Genomic DNA, 16,805 nt, shown 5'->3' on the forward strand with positions numbered 1-16,805 from the left:
TGGCAAGCTGAGCATCCCTCTCATGACAAAACCCTACTGTAATTCAGAGAATCTACCAGCACTGGTATTTCTCATGTCATAAATATGCTCAGATCACACTTGCTGAATGCTGACTCCATTGACTTGGGCACACAGTGACCACCATCTCTTTCTCAGAAAGCAAAAGCAGGAAAGGTCAGAATTCATGTGACCATCCTTGTCTTTCCATCTGATTGTTAACCTCAGCCTGGAACAGAGATTTGCACACTCTTGTCCCACTCCCCATGAAATTTTACTTAACATCACCTTAAAGAAAAGACAGAAAGTGGAAATGAGAATGAAACTCTAATCAGACCAGTCAGAGAATCAGATCAATCCAACAGTCATTTTCTGTTAAAATGCTCTCACTGCTGTGATTGCAAGATATAGGGCCTAAAAACTGTGACCTAGGAAAATAAAAGCAAAACTGTACAAATGAACTTCATAGTACATGTCAAGGTTAAAGCATACCATATGTTCCTAAAAATATGCAGACCCAACAGGGAGTTGTAGTGATGTATAAATAAAAATCAGTACAGTAGGTGGACAATCTTTTGCAAATTTACACTATTATTTGTTAAATAATAGTCCTTTAAAAGTGACTTTGTTTTCTGTTGTTTCATTCTGTTACACAGAAGGAGTGATGATGTAATAATTACTATTTTAGGGCAGAAGATATATGTTGCATTTATCTCAGAGCTGTGATTTTTGATGTACTATTTTATCAGGTATCTATTAAAAAAAGTAAATCTTATTGTGTTTCTGTATCTGTTTAGGTTTATGTGACAAAGACTTTCTATGCCTAGATTCTTGGAAAGGGTAATTCACATATGAAAATTCATTGGAAGTTCAACTTTTGTATTACAATGAAAATAACCAAGTAACTTGGTTTTGATGTTGCTATTGTTATCATACTTAATTAAACCCTTTAGTCCTGTGATGTTAATTGCCATGGTAACTACATTATTAAAATAATTTTTACTGTTGCTTAGAATTGTCTATTGCTTCCTCTTTCTTAAAAGTAAGATCATGTAAGTGAAAGACATGAACATTTAACTGTTTGTAGATTGTTCTATTTCCCATTGACTACCTCTCTATTTCTCTTGAAATTCAAAAAATAGGCAAAAGAGAGGTGTGAAAAAGGTATGAAGCCCAAAAATAGCTGCTTGAGTCATCAACAGATTGTCTGAAATAATTCAGAAAGGTGTTTGTTAGAGAATGAGCTATTTTTCTTAGAGCTGTGGAGGTGAATTCTGGAACAGAAAAAACTACTCTAAACAGGTTGTGAAGATCAAGGAGGAAAAAACACACAATTCTGGGAAGAGTAGGACAGCAGAGAGTTACCTCAGGAAAGTCTGAGGTAGCAGCATCTCAGAGCAACCTGTCAGTGCCTACAGATAGGTCACTGACAAGATGAAGTCAGGTTCTTCACAGTGATGGGTAGTGGGATGACGATGGGCATAAAGAAACAAGAGGAGATGGATCCCAGGTATATGGAAATACATTTTGACTGTGAGGACAGTCAAGCTGTGGATCAAGCTTGCCAAGGAAGATGTGATGTTTCCATGCCTGGAGGTTTTCAAGACCTTACCATTATAAAAAGCCCTGAGCAAACTGTTCTGACCTAACAGCTGACCCTGCCTTGAGAAAGAAGTCGGATACATTTTCCAACCTTAACAGTTTTGGGATTCTAAAGTAGTTCTAAAAGCTTTTTAAAAGGTTCTGGGGATAGGAGACAGAGAACACATGCACCTAAAATCTAACCAATTTCTTCTTTGTAACCTGCTTACAATCAAAATGTCTGTTTTGTTTAGATATAGCAAAGTGAATGATAAAGTGGATGTATTTTGAGAAACAGTCTGACAGGCGTTTTTGAGAAGAATGTTACCTTCTCCTCCGAGGCAGGTAACAGTCACATGAATGACAATGTTTAGTGATCTAGGGTAAGAAAGATCTGCTCCCAGAGGTTCTCTTGAGAATCTAAAAGCAGGTAGTTAATTCAGCTGATGTTAACAGGTTTTGTCAGAATTTGGCATGGTAAAACAGCATTGCTTAAACAGACCTACTCCTGTAATAGTTATTCAGCTAAATTGGCTTTTCTCCCTTTTGTTGTTCCAGAGTTTCGAAACACACAGCAGACAGATGTGTGTGGTGCAGTGCACTCTGACTCCTGACCTATTCACTGCTGTGTGTCTGGGATGGATGACCCATACCAGAGACCCTCTGGGTCAGCTGTTCAAAAAGCTGTTACATGCACAAAAAAAAAAAAAAAAAAAAAGACAATCAGCAGAGTAGGTGTTAATTTGGAAGTCAGATACTGACAAAAATGGAAGGATGTATTTTCCCAGGCTTCAGCTTCTTAAATGGAGGGTATTCCCTTGAAGTTCTACAGAAAGACTTGAAATATGGAGTGCTACTGCTTGACATACTGAATTCCCTGCTTCCTCATTGATTTTCTAAAACAACCTTAATGCTGTGTTAGCATCATTTCTCTGTTCATTCCATCTGCTCTGAGGTCTCCCCCGCTGTTTCCTAGGAGATATATTGCCACGATGCCTGCATCTGCAAGTCAGTGGCAGATATGGGGCAAGAGGCACGTGCTTAAAGGCAGCATTAGTATCACCTGAACATTTGCAGGTTTCTCAGGGGATCCCACCACCCACCGTCTCTCAAAACCTGAGGGAGCTCCAGTTTTGCAGTCAGCTACTTCAGAGTGCTATGGGAATGGGAGGTTTGGCTTCTCAGCTTCTTTCCACTTCTACTTGTTTCTTTCAACATAACACCTCTATTAAAAAAATACTAAAAGTGGGTTATTTTTGTCCAGTCAGTCGATTTACTGAACATTCTAATCTTATTATCTACACATTTTCATGGGGTTTTGCTTGTTTACAACGTCAGGCTATTGACAGTTTATGTTATGGTGATCAGGACAGGCCTTTTTCATATCCTTTAAGTTATGGTCTAAGACATGAACTTCAAAATACAATAGTAAGCATAATAAACTCAATTTTGCAATTAAACATGAATGACACAGAATATCAGGGTTACTAAATCTTGCATTAACATCTTCCCTGCTCTTTCCATAGCAGACACACAGAAATCTGACTATGGCTAAAAATGCACGGAGTCATACAGCATTATTAAAGCATGTTTTAAAAATATTTTAAAATATGACACTTTTTCACAAGTGACCCAAATATCAGCAATGAACCCTTAATTATAGCCAGTATCAGATTATATAGAAAATAATTAACTTTTCCTCATATGTATAAGGAATTCTATTGGTTTTTTTCAAAACGCATTTAGCTTTGTTTACTTCACAGGAAAAATAAATACACAGGAATTGTTTATATCAAAAAGCAAATGTGTTTTTGTTTAGGCAAAACTGTGAACAAACCAAGGTATTCTCTGAATGTATACAAAAGGAAAGAGGATTTATGAAAAAAAATCCACACAATACTAATCAATAACTTATGGGGGTAGGGAATCTATTCATTAAATGAGATCAGAAGCCTAGTAAAAGTTTATAGCTTAAATGTTAAAGGGCCACATATAGGAGAAATATAGCCATTTTTCTAGATGGAAAGAAGAACATTAGGAAACATAAGATAGCAAGAGTTATGATATAGTGAAAGCTACAAATCACTGATAGATATTTCCTAAAAATACCTGTCAGTCTCTTCAAAGTAAATATTTTTATTTGAAGTAAGTGTAATCTATAAAGTAATGCTTTTGTAGATGCTAGGGACATCCCTCAGGTTTTGTGAAATAACAGATATTTTAGCAATTAGGTTATACATTAGAATGTATAGAAGTTTTACCCTTCCTTAATTCAGGACACTTAATTTCAGAGTTAAAACTAAATTCAGTGGTTAAAGTGTAGCAATTGCATATTGTCAAGTTTAAATATGATTATGCGACTAACATTTAACAGTGGAAAGAAAACGAGACAGAAAGAAGTACTAAAGTAAATTAAAATGCTTCTCATGCACAGTATAACACCAACTATACTTAAACAAGATACATAATTAATTTCATAATATTTTTATAATTTCAGCCTTCAATGACCTGTATTTCAAAACAGGATCTGACAGAACAGAAATCTTTTACACAGTCTGAAACATTAAGAAAGCTTTGAATAAAGTTCTGTGTTTTCCAAGGTTTAGGGAAACAATGAAAAAATCAGAACATTTCTCAGCTGTGTCCTTCAACAAAATGCAGAACATGTTTTGCTAAGAAGGAACAAAGGGGCAAAGCTTTTCTGTTGACAAAAGGCGTTCTGCTATCCCAATCCAAGCCTTACAAGGGAAACCCTACTCCCCTCCATGACTTCCCTCATGAACTACTCTAAAATGAGCTGAAATGATCCATGACCTAGACCTCTGTTCTACTGTTGGTATCCTCAGATTACTTAAAATGGACAAAAAACATCACTTTTAAACAGGTAATATGTGAAATGGAAAATCTTTTGGAGCTTGAAAAAAAATAAATCCCTTCTACATGTCCTCAGTAAATATTTTGTCAATTTCTGACCATGGGAGGCAATCTATTTTACTGATAAAAAGGACAGAACTTAGTTGAATCAAAGAGAAAGCAATTTTCAAACTTACTCAGGTTTCATTAAAAGAAGCTTTTGCAAAAACATTGATGATATACTCAGCTTTCAAAAAGCAGCGATAAACCTAACATTATAGAATATCTATGATATTTTTAAAACCAGAAAAAAAAATAACAAAAAAACCTGTGCTTATCTAGACCAAGACACTCAGTGTTTTTCTCTATGTTGTAGATGTCAATGGGTGTAATTAAAACAAGCCGCAGAAATTTCTTGGAGATTGAATAGCACTGAAGTTAATAGAAGTAGTTTGTGAAGTGTTTAATACAGATAAAGGAAACTACAAACTGCAAACAAATCAACAATATGCTGTTTGTAATAATACATTTTTAGAATGCTAAATTTACATACTGTTCAACTTTAAACTGGAATTCAGCTTTGATGACATTTATGAGGACCTACTCAAAAAGCAAATAAACACAAATATAGAAATACAGACAATTTCAATTCAGAGCAAAACTAAAGCACAGAGAAATGGGATATGCTTCAGTACTGTGAATATTAACATCATCATGTGGATATTAACTAGCTACCCCAATAAGGTAAGAATAGTGTAACCAGAAGAATGACAATGGAACACAGTAAACAAACTCAAACTTGGCATATTATGTTTCTCAAATGTTCTCCAATACATTAAGAAAAAAAAGAAGAGCTCCTCTTGCCATAAAATACTCCTTCAGCATTCATTCATCAAACAAGTTTTGCTGACTTGGATATTATATTGTCTTAATAAAATATTCCCAAGATTTCTACCAAAATTTTCAAACACTAAAAACCTCAAACAGTTTCACTTCCAGTAAATAATAAAATCTCAGAAACAAATCTAAGATATTTTTAATCTTAAATCACAGGTCAGGACCTGATTCTCTTTCTAAAGTTTTCATGTACGAATTTAATTTTCCAGCTCAGAAAATGAAAACATAATTTTTCCTACAGTTGCCAGTACTGCAATCTAGATGTATAGACTAAAAACCAAACACTTCTTGGGATCATATATTATCTTGAAAATGAAAAAAATCAGAAGTTGAATTCAAATACACCTGATGCCTATACACATCCCTACTTACAAACACAGTGAAGTCATACACAGATATGATTGTTTTTTATTTGAGTAAATCTTCACTAAACAGTGGTGTTAGCTGGCCATTTTTATTGATGGTGCATTCATAGGCCAGCCTCTAAGAGCTGCAATATATTCATGTATCAGTCAACATTGTGATAAAAATAGTTTTGGTTTGTAATAAGGGATGTCTTGCTAGATATAGCAGATGTATTTTGCCTTTGATCCTTTTGAGGTGCTCCCTGGCTAGAAATTCCTGGTTGGTAGATATATCAAAAGCAAGATGTGGGCTTAAAAAAAAAAATGTGTTGCAAGAATTGTTATTTTACAGTAATTTTTCAGACTGCATATTAAAAGTATTAACCTCGTGATGTGCTTTTTCTGTCAATTATTTCCTTTGAAATCTGAATTTTTGGAACTGTTGGTCTCAGAAATATCTCAGTGTAATATCTCTGTCTTTTGAGAAGTTCAGGAAGCAGAAGTGAGGGAGCTCAAAGAGATTAAGACTAATAGAAAGGAACTGGATTAAGAGCATGTTTCAGCTCAGAGCTCCCTGAGTCAAGTATCAGAGAAAGGCTGCCAGCATATCTAGGAAATGTGTTAGCCAACACAGTTGTTCTGATACCCTCAAACTCTGATTCCACTGTGGCAATGTACACAGGAATTTGCATCTACTGAACCGTATCTATTCTTGAAATGCATAATAAAATAGTATATATGACTATGTATGAAATTCCAGGTAGGATTAATTCTGCACTCTCTTATACTGAAGTTGTTAGTACATTGCTTTTCCCTCCCTGAATAAAATCTGTGAGAGTTACATGGCTTTCTTCTGGAAATCCATATTTTGCTTATTTTTACCTCTACACACTTTCAAAATTTTAAAAGCATATTAACATCTTGACTTCAATAATTTTGTTACCATATGTGCTGGAAATGACTGTGCTTGGTTTGGATATGTTTTACAAAGTACAGCTATGTGACTTGCATTGAATTTATGAGAATTTTGGCAGCTAAACTGCTAAGCACTTATTTGAGAAGAAGTAATGATTAATTGCAGGTGTGTTGTAGAAATATCAGTTCCTATAGCAGATGACCAACATTTTTTCATTTGATATCAGAAAAATCAAGATAAGCAGTGCATTACATAGTTTAACATGGTAGGAAAAAAAACTACTTTACAAGCACTTGCTTACTCCAAAACTTCACAGCATTCTATCACATATTGCCCAGTTAACCAACTACATCCTATTTTCCATTCCAAGCAATCCTGTAGTTATGGTTGATTTCAAGCAACCACTCATTGACACTTGTGAAAGCTGCCTAGCAGCACCAGGCACTGAGTGATTCCTCCAAACATTGGCAATCCTGCTGTTCTACAGGAGAGGCACAAATGCCAATGATGTTCAGAGAGCAGATTATTAATAATCAGCAATACATCACTAAGTGAGGTATGTAGGGTTATTACTTTCTTATAGCTACATCAGTCAGAGATCTAACTGTTCTATGGCTTGTTATCATGTCTATTTCTGCACATTTTCAAGAATTGTACTCCAACTTCTAAGCAATTTCTACTTGCCTTTCGAGTACCAGTGTGTTAATAAAAAGACAAAAACACTGTAGCACAATCCTATTACAACTATTATAATGAACCAGTATTTGTGCTTTTGATGTTGAGCCTTTGAACTTTTTTGCTTTGAAATTTAGTTATAAAACACACAAGTCTACCACAGAGAACACAGCTTATCTAGAGGGAACAATACCAAAAGGGATTTTTGGAAGGGAAATAAAGACTATGCAAGATGGTAAATATTTTCCCTTGTCTCTTAATATTTTACCAAAACCACCAAGTCCTATGAGTATAGGACTAAATTGATGTAATTATTTTAGGCTAAAAACAAGTAAAACAATGATATTAATCTTTAAGGGAAAATTTAATACAATCCATCTCATACCTTGTTATGTGTCTGAGTTTGTCCAACCAGGATAAGGATATTTGATGAGATAATCGACAGGCAGAAATTGATTAGAATTATGGACCTCTCAGATCTGATGTACCTGTTTAAAAAAAAAGAGAAAAAAAAGAGAGTGGTACAAATTTTATAAAAGGAAAACAACTACTAAGTCACACAAAGGTTTGATTTAGTTCTTGCATTAAATATTGCAGATACTCTGAGAGGTGTTCCCTTACATGTGCTCAGAAAGAGTATTAGAGAGTTATAACAATACAAACATGAAAACTACAATATTTTGATAGATATTGCACAATTTCCTCTTAATATCTTCATGTATTTTAAAAATAACCCACCAATGATTCTTTTGAAAATTGCGGGCAACATGTTTCTAACACCATCCTGACAATAATGGGCTTACATGCATTCATGTCAGGAACTTCTTATGCTCTCTGCTTGTCCCTGGGAATATCCACAGCTGGCACAGACCACTCATAATTACTAACTTCAGCAAAAATATGGTGATTAATATAAACAGAAGATTTGATCCATGATGTGTAAATAAGATGCAGGTTGGTGGATGATACTGTGGCAGTGAATTTTGAAACATGTTATTGGGGCAAGGATAACATTAATCTTGATGTTCCAATAGTACTGTAATATACTCATAAGATTGAATGGCAAAAACACCCAAATGTGTACAGAAAGATTAAATTATAGCAGTGAAAATCACAGTCACCCTTGCAAACTTATCATATTCATTTTACAAATATGTTTGGGATGAAAAAGTCAAAAAATCTTATCACATATTTGATTTCAAGATGTAAGTGTTCTCATTTTTCTGCATACAGCCTTTCTATATGCTACAGGACAAAAAGAGAATGATTATGGTTACAACGGAAGTGCCTTTCTGACCTGATTTTTAGAGCTGTTAACAGTAAATGCTGACTACTAAAAAAAAAATGAAAGTTTAGGGTGTTCAGTTCCTCTGAAGACCATGCCAGATCTTTATATATGCTATGACCACTACTATATGCTTCTCACTGGAGTTAGTCAATATAGCTGTCTCTTCCTGGGATCTACACCCATAGCTAACTCTGAGGAAGAAATAAAAAAGGCTGTTGAACGCACAAGAAATGCTGAGCTTTGGTCATGAAATTAATTATAGTCCTTCTTGTTTGCATATCAAGAGATGTAGCATTACGCTTTTCCAGTTAGACAGAACAACCCAAATACCACAATCCACGTTCTTCCTTAAAATATAGCAACATTCTGGTTCTATGTATTTGCAAACAAATACAAGAAGTCCTGTGTGCCTTTGCTCACACAGAAAGCCCACTGCTACTTTCTAACTTGTCAACTATTGATTCACCTGGGCCAATTCCCAGCCCTGAGTGCCCATGGATTACAAAGGACCTTAGTGGTTGAGTAAATACAGTGCAACAGGAGCGCACAGCATTGACCTAAGCCATAACACATAACACTTCATCTCCACTTAGAAATTCACAGTATCATAGAATCATAGAATTGCTTGGGTTGGAGGAGAACTTAAAATCACCCGGTTACAACCCCCTGCTATGGGCAAGAACACATTCCACAGGACTAGGCTGCTCAAACCCCCATCCAAATTGGCTTTCAACACTTCCAGGGGTGGGGCATACACAACTTCTATGGACAACCTGTTCCAGTGCCTCACTACCCTCACAGTAAAGAATTTCTTCCTTGTATCTAATTTAAATAATGGAGTAGACCAGTCACACTGAGCATGACAGTTTTTCTATCCAAGTGCTAAATATAGTGGGAGTGCAAAAATAACACTATAATTCTTTAGATGGGAGTTATATCCTGAAATACTCTCATTCTTAGTTTTGACAGACAAGAATTCATAATTTTTATAGTCTTTTATGATAACTTATGTAACTGGATATTCTTAATAATTATATATATTTCTAATCCTGAGTCTCTGTGGTACATAAGAGTGATAGAGAAATGGGTGTAAAATTATCAAGCTGCTTCTAAAAACAAAATTCTATTGGTTGGTTTTAGATTACTCTAGAATTTATTGTTTCATCCCCTTGTTTCTTATTACTTTCATAAGAATTTATTTTACTTTAATTATTGAAAAAAGTGAAATGAGAATCCATGTTCACTTTTTAAAAACATTTATTACTTTGCATGACTTTTTATCTTATTTTTCTGCACTAAGACATTATGCTATTTCTCATTAATTCTCAGATTAATTTAGTCCATGTGTATTTATTGCACTTTTAAGTCAATATAGTATTTTAATATTGCATACTCAGGACGGAAAGAAAATCTATCACTGGGATGTACCATCACACTATTTAAGACTATTTAATTTATGGTCTTTATTCAAACGTATAACTGATGTGAAAAAACTCAAAATCAGCTGACTGAATCTCCCTAAATGTGCCACTGCAATATTATTTTATCTATAAGTTTTATTTAAAAATGTAAATGGGGGAAAAGCAGCTAAAGATATAGGCCAGAAGCCTAACATGAAATACATAATATATAAGAATCCTGCATTTAGCACTATGAATACCCCACCAATAGAGGAATACCATTCCCACTGAAGTGGGGAAAGAGAAGAGTGGGCTCTATCATCATTAGCAGGCCAAACCCGTAAAACTGATCAATCTCATGAAAAAATGCATCAAAGCATGCACTACGTTTTCCTCACTTTCCAAACATGGCTCTAATGCTCTTTTTGAACTGCAATTCCAATAAATATAACAGTGTATTTGCATTTAGCTTTCTCAACCCATTACATACCTCCATAATGCTGCATAGACAACTGCTAGAGTGATCAAGGCCAAGCAGGAAAGACCACTGCCTACTATTAAGGTCACTGAGGGTGTACCAGATGATTCCATGATCTGTAAGTTACAACAGGCAACCATGAAGAAAAAACATCCTCAGCACTTAAACCAACAAGTCAAATGAAAAAAAAAGCAAAAAGAGCAAAATTAAAAACAGACAAACTACTGCAGATTGTTTCGGTAATATTAGTTATGAGGGAGAAATCAACTTAATTCCAAAACTGATCCCTACATAACTCTAAGATCTGCTTAATACATTCCTCAGAGGCCTCTGAGCTTTAAAATGCCTTGTAATACCTGCATGATACTTTGAAAAATAAACTAGTAATATTACAGTGTAACAGGAGACTATGATGTTAGCACAAGTTTAAATGACTCCCCAGTTAACATCAATTAAAAGATTTATTTCTCTTCAGAATAGCAATATTTATAATTGTGCATTAAACATACAGTTTGGTTTCACTCTAATATATTGAAGACTATACAGTAATTTGTCCCATAATTTGATTCATGCTTGTTGCAGAATGACCAAACTTTCTGACTTTTAATAACTTTGACTTCAATCCACTGTTCTCACATGCTTAATTTTCTTGGGCCTAGAAGGAATGGCAGGATATCTATGGCAACAGTATCATAAGCCTTCATAAAAAAAAAGCTTCAAATTCAGAATTATTTCATTTTTACTCTGTGTGTTAATAAAAAATGAAAATAAATTAATGACCTTGAAAGCAAACTAGCTTTCCCTGCTCTAAGGCAAGCTATTATCCTTAGGTATCAGGTCAGTTTTTCCTCTCTATATATATGTGCTCATGTTCTGAAATAGACATGGGTTTTACTAATAAATATGGAAAAAATTTTAGATCTAAAAGTTCTAAAGGATATCATGCCTAGTTTACTTAAACGCTTTTTAAGCTTCAGAGACGTATTGTAAATTACATTTACCAAGATATCTTTTGCCACCCAAATAGAATATAAGACAGATGTACTTTTAGGCCATATCTCAGGCAGAAAGTAGTATTTTATTTCAATCACTTTTTTTCCAAATGGATTTACTTTGCTATTAAAAAGAGTCTGTTTGTATGTTTCCAAAACCAGGAAAATGAAATCATGCTTTAGCAAGATAACTTCACAAATATTTGCTTTTCAGCTATTTTTACATTCAATAATACTGGGAGTGTCTGCTCATACACTTAATGTCCCCTCTTTCTTGTGAAAACTTGATTATTTTTCTTACATCATATCAACAGACTACATAGAAAATCTGTGCTGAAAACGTCCAATGCAGATCTGCAATCTGTTTAACTACAGTATCTAGGGTTTTCCTACCAAGAGCAATAATAGAGACCTGTACGTTCCCTTAATCGTTCAATACAAAAGTTTTCTACACATTTGCACCACAATTACAAGGCTTTCTCTAAAAAATTTATAGAGTTCGAGAGCATGCAAATTTCCCTAGGATTTAGTTGTATCACAGAATCTGGAATTCATTTATCTGAGACACTGAAGACACCAGGAGACTAACATTTGGCTACCTGCAATATTAAACAATTCCTCAATGCAACGTCTGCAATATACCTGAGAGGAAAGCTGGACCAGCTCTCCCCTCCCCCCGCAGTCCCCCCCGCATTCCCTTTTCCATTAAAACCGGATTTTTTTCCCCCCCTCTTTGTTACTTACTATTTCTCTAGGTTGCTGAGCCAAAATGGCGAAGGTAGAGAGACGATCACATAAGCATTTCGTATGGGATGCATCGGTAAGCACAGTTTTACATCCCTGGGTGGACCAGGTTCCCAAAGAGTCGTTCCTGCAAAGGAGAGAGAGAGGAGGGGGTGGGGGACACGGGGGTGATTACGCCTGTCGGCCGGTGCCGTGAGGAGACAAAGCCGCGGGACGGGCGGAGCGCGCCGCGGAGTTGGCGGCGGCGGCGGGGACTTGTTGTGGGGCAGGGCGGGCGCGGGCGCGGAGCTGTCCGGGCGGCGGTGCTGAGCGCGCGGCCGCTGCTGCGCCGAGCCCCGCCAGCCGCGGCAGCAGCCGCCCCCTGCGCTGCCAGCCACCTCCGAGCCTCACCAGAGCACTGCGAAAAACTCATCGGGGGAAGAGGGGGAGGCTTTGTTTCTCTCTCTCTCTCTCTCTCTTTTTTTTTTTTTTTTTTTTTTTTCCCCTCTCCTTTTCCTACCCGCTCTGTTTCTGGCCTTTTGTGAGAAATGTGATGTTCTGTAGTTGCGGTGTCTTTTTTGGTCCCTTTCTTTCTCCACTCCCCCCCCCCCCCCCCCCCCCCTTCGTGTGTGTGGCTAGGTTAAAAGCATGTGGTTCTCAAACGTCTGCCTGGGTTATGCCAGTTGGACCGGGAGATGCCGGATCTTCTGTTCTGACTGCTATTTTTGCTGAGGATTTGGGATTTTTTTTTGGTTGTTGTTTTTAGCTAGCAGCCTTAGAAATTTCACCCTGGAAACGGCAGCATCAGATGCCTCCAACTCTTGCCTTAGCTCCAGCAGAGGGGTGGATTTCAGTACAGCAGCACACATCACCAAAGAGACACACGAGTTCGCCCTCCAGACATCACTCAGCCAACTCGCCTCTCCCCGGCTCCCTCCCCCTTCTCGAGTCCTTTTCTTGGGGTGGCAGCACCAAGCTAAACCCCAAACCAAAGCACTCGTTTGGTGGCACCTTTCACCAACCACCCCTAAACAAAACACGATGATTAACACAGCCCCCGAATTCAATTAGACATTCAATATGCTAATGTGAGGTCTGAAACCCACCCCAGCAGAACAATAAAAATGGTATCAACCCACGTTTTCTTTGTGCAAGCAAGGAGAAGGAGAGGGAGAGACAGAAAATCATCTCTCCTGTTTCCTGAACTGCAGTGGGGAGGGGGAAATATTTTCTACAGGAAAAAGGGGTTGGTTTCAACTGAAGAAAACATATTATCTTTACATGTGTTATATTTAGAGAACAACTGGGTTTCTTTCATCTTTTTTCCCTTTCTTTCGTGTCCAAGGAGCAACTGCAGTGACTCTGCTGCCAGCAACAGCATGTGTGCTGTCAATTCCTGTCCATTTCACCTCAGGTCACTAAATGACTTTAAAAAAAAAGAAAAATGAAGGTCGAAGAAAGCAGAAGGGGGAATAAAAATTTCCAGTCCCCGTGACCACCCTTGTTTCACCTCTTCTGCCTTGACAACACACCTCTGTAAGTCATTCTATATGCCAGGGCCCTCATGCAAAGGCAATTTGTTATCCCAAAGCCTGCTCTCAGAGTGCAGTTCACCCCAGGCCATCTCAGCATTTTGTGCCACTAGTTTTTGAACACACCAGATGTAACCCTTACACACTATTGTCTTCAAAACAGAATCCTGTAATAAACAAAACAAGCAGTGACTGAGGGAAACAATTGAGAGAAAATCACCAATTCTTCAAGCCACTAAAGCAGTTTATTAGCTTTCCCTTGCAAATTGTGTTTTTCAGAGAGCCATAGCCTAAATCAACATCCACTTTGAAAAATAGAGTTACATATTTTAAACTCAAAAGCATTATCTTCTGGATAACTTAAACAATTTATTTTATTAGCTTTCTTGTCTCTTCTCTTATTGTGGCACACAGTTAAGGCCAAATGAAATGCATTTATCTTTTCTGATTAAATACTAAGGATTGATAGCTTAAGAGAAATTGACATATTTAAAAACAAAAGGTATTCTTCATCCTGAGAATAAGATTCAGTAAACTGAATTCACCCTATGCTGAAAAGCATTGGATGCACAATACATCCAGTTAGCACTAAATCCTTGCAAAAGGTGTCCAATGCACAAGAGTTAAAGAAGTTCAAATTATAAAATCACAGACACCAGTTTCGTTTAAAACAAAGCATCTGTTAAAATTATAATTATATTGAAAGTACTATAAATCATGGGCAGACCAGCAGATTTACACAGGTTCATTCAGTTCTTCAAGTCACTTGCACAAACAGAAATTTCCGGTGATAGAGTAACTGAACCACAATTCAATATATATTTTGCAAAATTTTTTCAATACTACTGAAAATTTTGTAGAATTTCCAAAAGCAGTCTGAAATGAACACAGGAGTCTAATTGGACTCCAAAATAAGACGTCATGTTAGGAGCCAAGTCAGTCTAATATGAACACTTTTTGCATTTTATTGTTCATGTTTTTCAGTGATAAACTTCAATTTCTTACTTAACAGCATTATGTTTTTATATGTTCCAGATCAAAATTCATTAAATAAGTTCCTTTTCTCTCTTCTAATCAGTGCAGTTAAAAAGGAAAAAAAAAAGCCTCATTAATAAATATATTTGTAGTCTGTTGAAATTACAGCTAATAGAAGCTGCACAGAATGTTACACTAAGTCCATGAAAGAGACTGAGCAATGAGAAGGACCAGAAGAAAAGCATAACTGCAATTTGTTGCATGAGGCTTACGCCAGCAGAACAGCAAAAGCATGATTACTAATTCCCTCAGAGATGCTGGTAATTTTGACTTGTTGACATAAAGTAATGATTTGGTTTTAGGTATAAGTAAATAAAGAATGGAAATATGAAATAAAAATGGATATATTGCATTTAGTACATCTCAATGCATCACTTTTTATGAAGCACTCCATCTATGATCTGTCCCTCAATGCAACTCTTCTGGTCTAACCAGAATCTATCTCACACATAGAAGCTTCATTGCTTTTCAGTGTGATTTTCTTTGACTATGTGTCTAACATTTAGGGTTATCACATGAATATGCAAAAGGGCACCTATTATTCCTGTGGATCTTTCTTGTTATGCAGAAAGCTATAAAGGAGTGACAGGTACTATTAACACATGTTCTATTTATATCTAGGGAAATTATTGAATTGAAAATATCTAGCAAATATAGATGTAGGTTCATGCCCATTATTGGCAATTTTTGTACTCCTCTACTGAATTACAGATGATTTAATCAACCTGGCAACAGTCCCATGATAGAAGCAAAGGAATTCCCAAGAAGCATAGATTCACCATTGCAGATCTTGTGTCATCCTGCAGTTGAGGCAGCGAAAAAAAGCAGAGGAATCAGGGAAATAGGGGGGAAAATTCTAAATAGGATGTAATTTGAGCCTAAGGCTTTCTGGCTAATCTGGCATATGGACCAAGAACACCCTCAGCTCCAATGCTTATCTGTAAGTGTGCCCTTCTCCAAGGAGTCTTGCAGCTAGTGGAATATGGGAGTGTCTTTTCAGTACCTTTTCAGAGTTTAAGGTGAACTTCCTAGTTCTATGCAACAAAAATGATGGCCAAATGATATACAGAAAATTATTTTAAAGGTGTATTATATGGAAGGGAAAAAAAGTGAGTCTTACTCAAATAATGTTTTATACAATATTGCAAAACTATGCTTAGTACTGAAAAAAACTGATATTGCTATCTCAGATATCAAAAGGGAAATGTCATTTAAAGACAGAACCATCTTTCTAAAACAAAAATTTCACTGATGACACAATTGCTTATCTGACAATGACAATCAGGCCACATTTTATATTCTAGAAGCTGCTTCCTTTATTTTGTAGTATTTGTCTTGGTCTCATGACATAGTTATTAACAACTTACTATTTTTTAATATAATTAATAATAACCATCTTTTACTAATTGAATTGGTTTGTTTACTTTAACTTCCTGATATATAAAAAATCAGTTTTGACTTTGTTATCAGACACACTCACTTAATAAAGGACTTCACCTCATACCATACACTGTCTACTTTATTAGTGTATTTTGAAGAAATATTTTTCAAATGAAAAATTTTAACTTTTTTATGGAGATTCTGTGAGACAAATGAGCTAACAACACCTAAGCAAACACTTTTCCTCAGACTAGCAACTAGTGATCCAAGTAGTTGCCTGGGTTTTGATAATCATAAACAAAGAGTTAACATCTTGCTATACATCTATGATAGTAGTCTACTCTAGTAATTTACTAATTGGTAACTGGTTAAATTAAGATAAGAAAGCTTTTTGTTGTATTACTTAGCAGAAAGAAGCTGTTAAGTATTTAATTACAGCTTTGTAGAAAGTAAACTACACAGAATTAAAGAAATTATAATATTATTTCTGCTGAGATGATTTTAATTCTTCTTAATTCTTGTGTGTGTACATTTCTATAATTTTATTTTTCTGTTCAACTAGATGCTGTTTTCCTTTGGGACAGAGTTTGGTATTCCAACTTCATTCTCAGTAAAGAATGATATATAATGATAAGAAGCACATGGAAAATGCAAACATAAGAATTTTTTAGACAGCAAAAGGCAACAAAAAAGCTTGTGGCCCTTATGAATAGC

The 16,805-nt window shown here is 36.0% G+C and overlaps 1 protein-coding gene across 11 annotated transcripts in view; it reads right to left on the bottom strand.

The window, feature by feature from the left end:
- Positions 1–16,805, bottom strand: part of ADGRB3 (adhesion G protein-coupled receptor B3) — a 445,203-nt gene that overhangs the window by 84,004 nt on the left and 344,394 nt on the right. For all 11 annotated transcript variants that reach the window (XM_054279273.1, XM_054279280.1, XM_054279279.1 and 8 more), the window contains 3 exons: positions 12,166–12,292; positions 10,442–10,545; positions 7,649–7,751 (listed from right to left, as the gene is read on the bottom strand). In XM_054279273.1, the coding sequence (XP_054135248.1) occupies positions 7,649–7,751; positions 10,442–10,545; positions 12,166–12,292 (334 nt within the window). The remainder of the gene's footprint in view (positions 1–7,648; positions 7,752–10,441; positions 10,546–12,165; positions 12,293–16,805) is intronic.

This window comes from Melozone crissalis, unplaced genomic scaffold, assembly GCF_028551555.1.
Source record: "Melozone crissalis strain CALT ecotype California unplaced genomic scaffold, PUWL_Pcris_2 ptg000027l_1, whole genome shotgun sequence".
Lineage (NCBI taxonomy): Eukaryota > Metazoa > Chordata > Aves > Passeriformes > Passerellidae > Melozone > Melozone crissalis.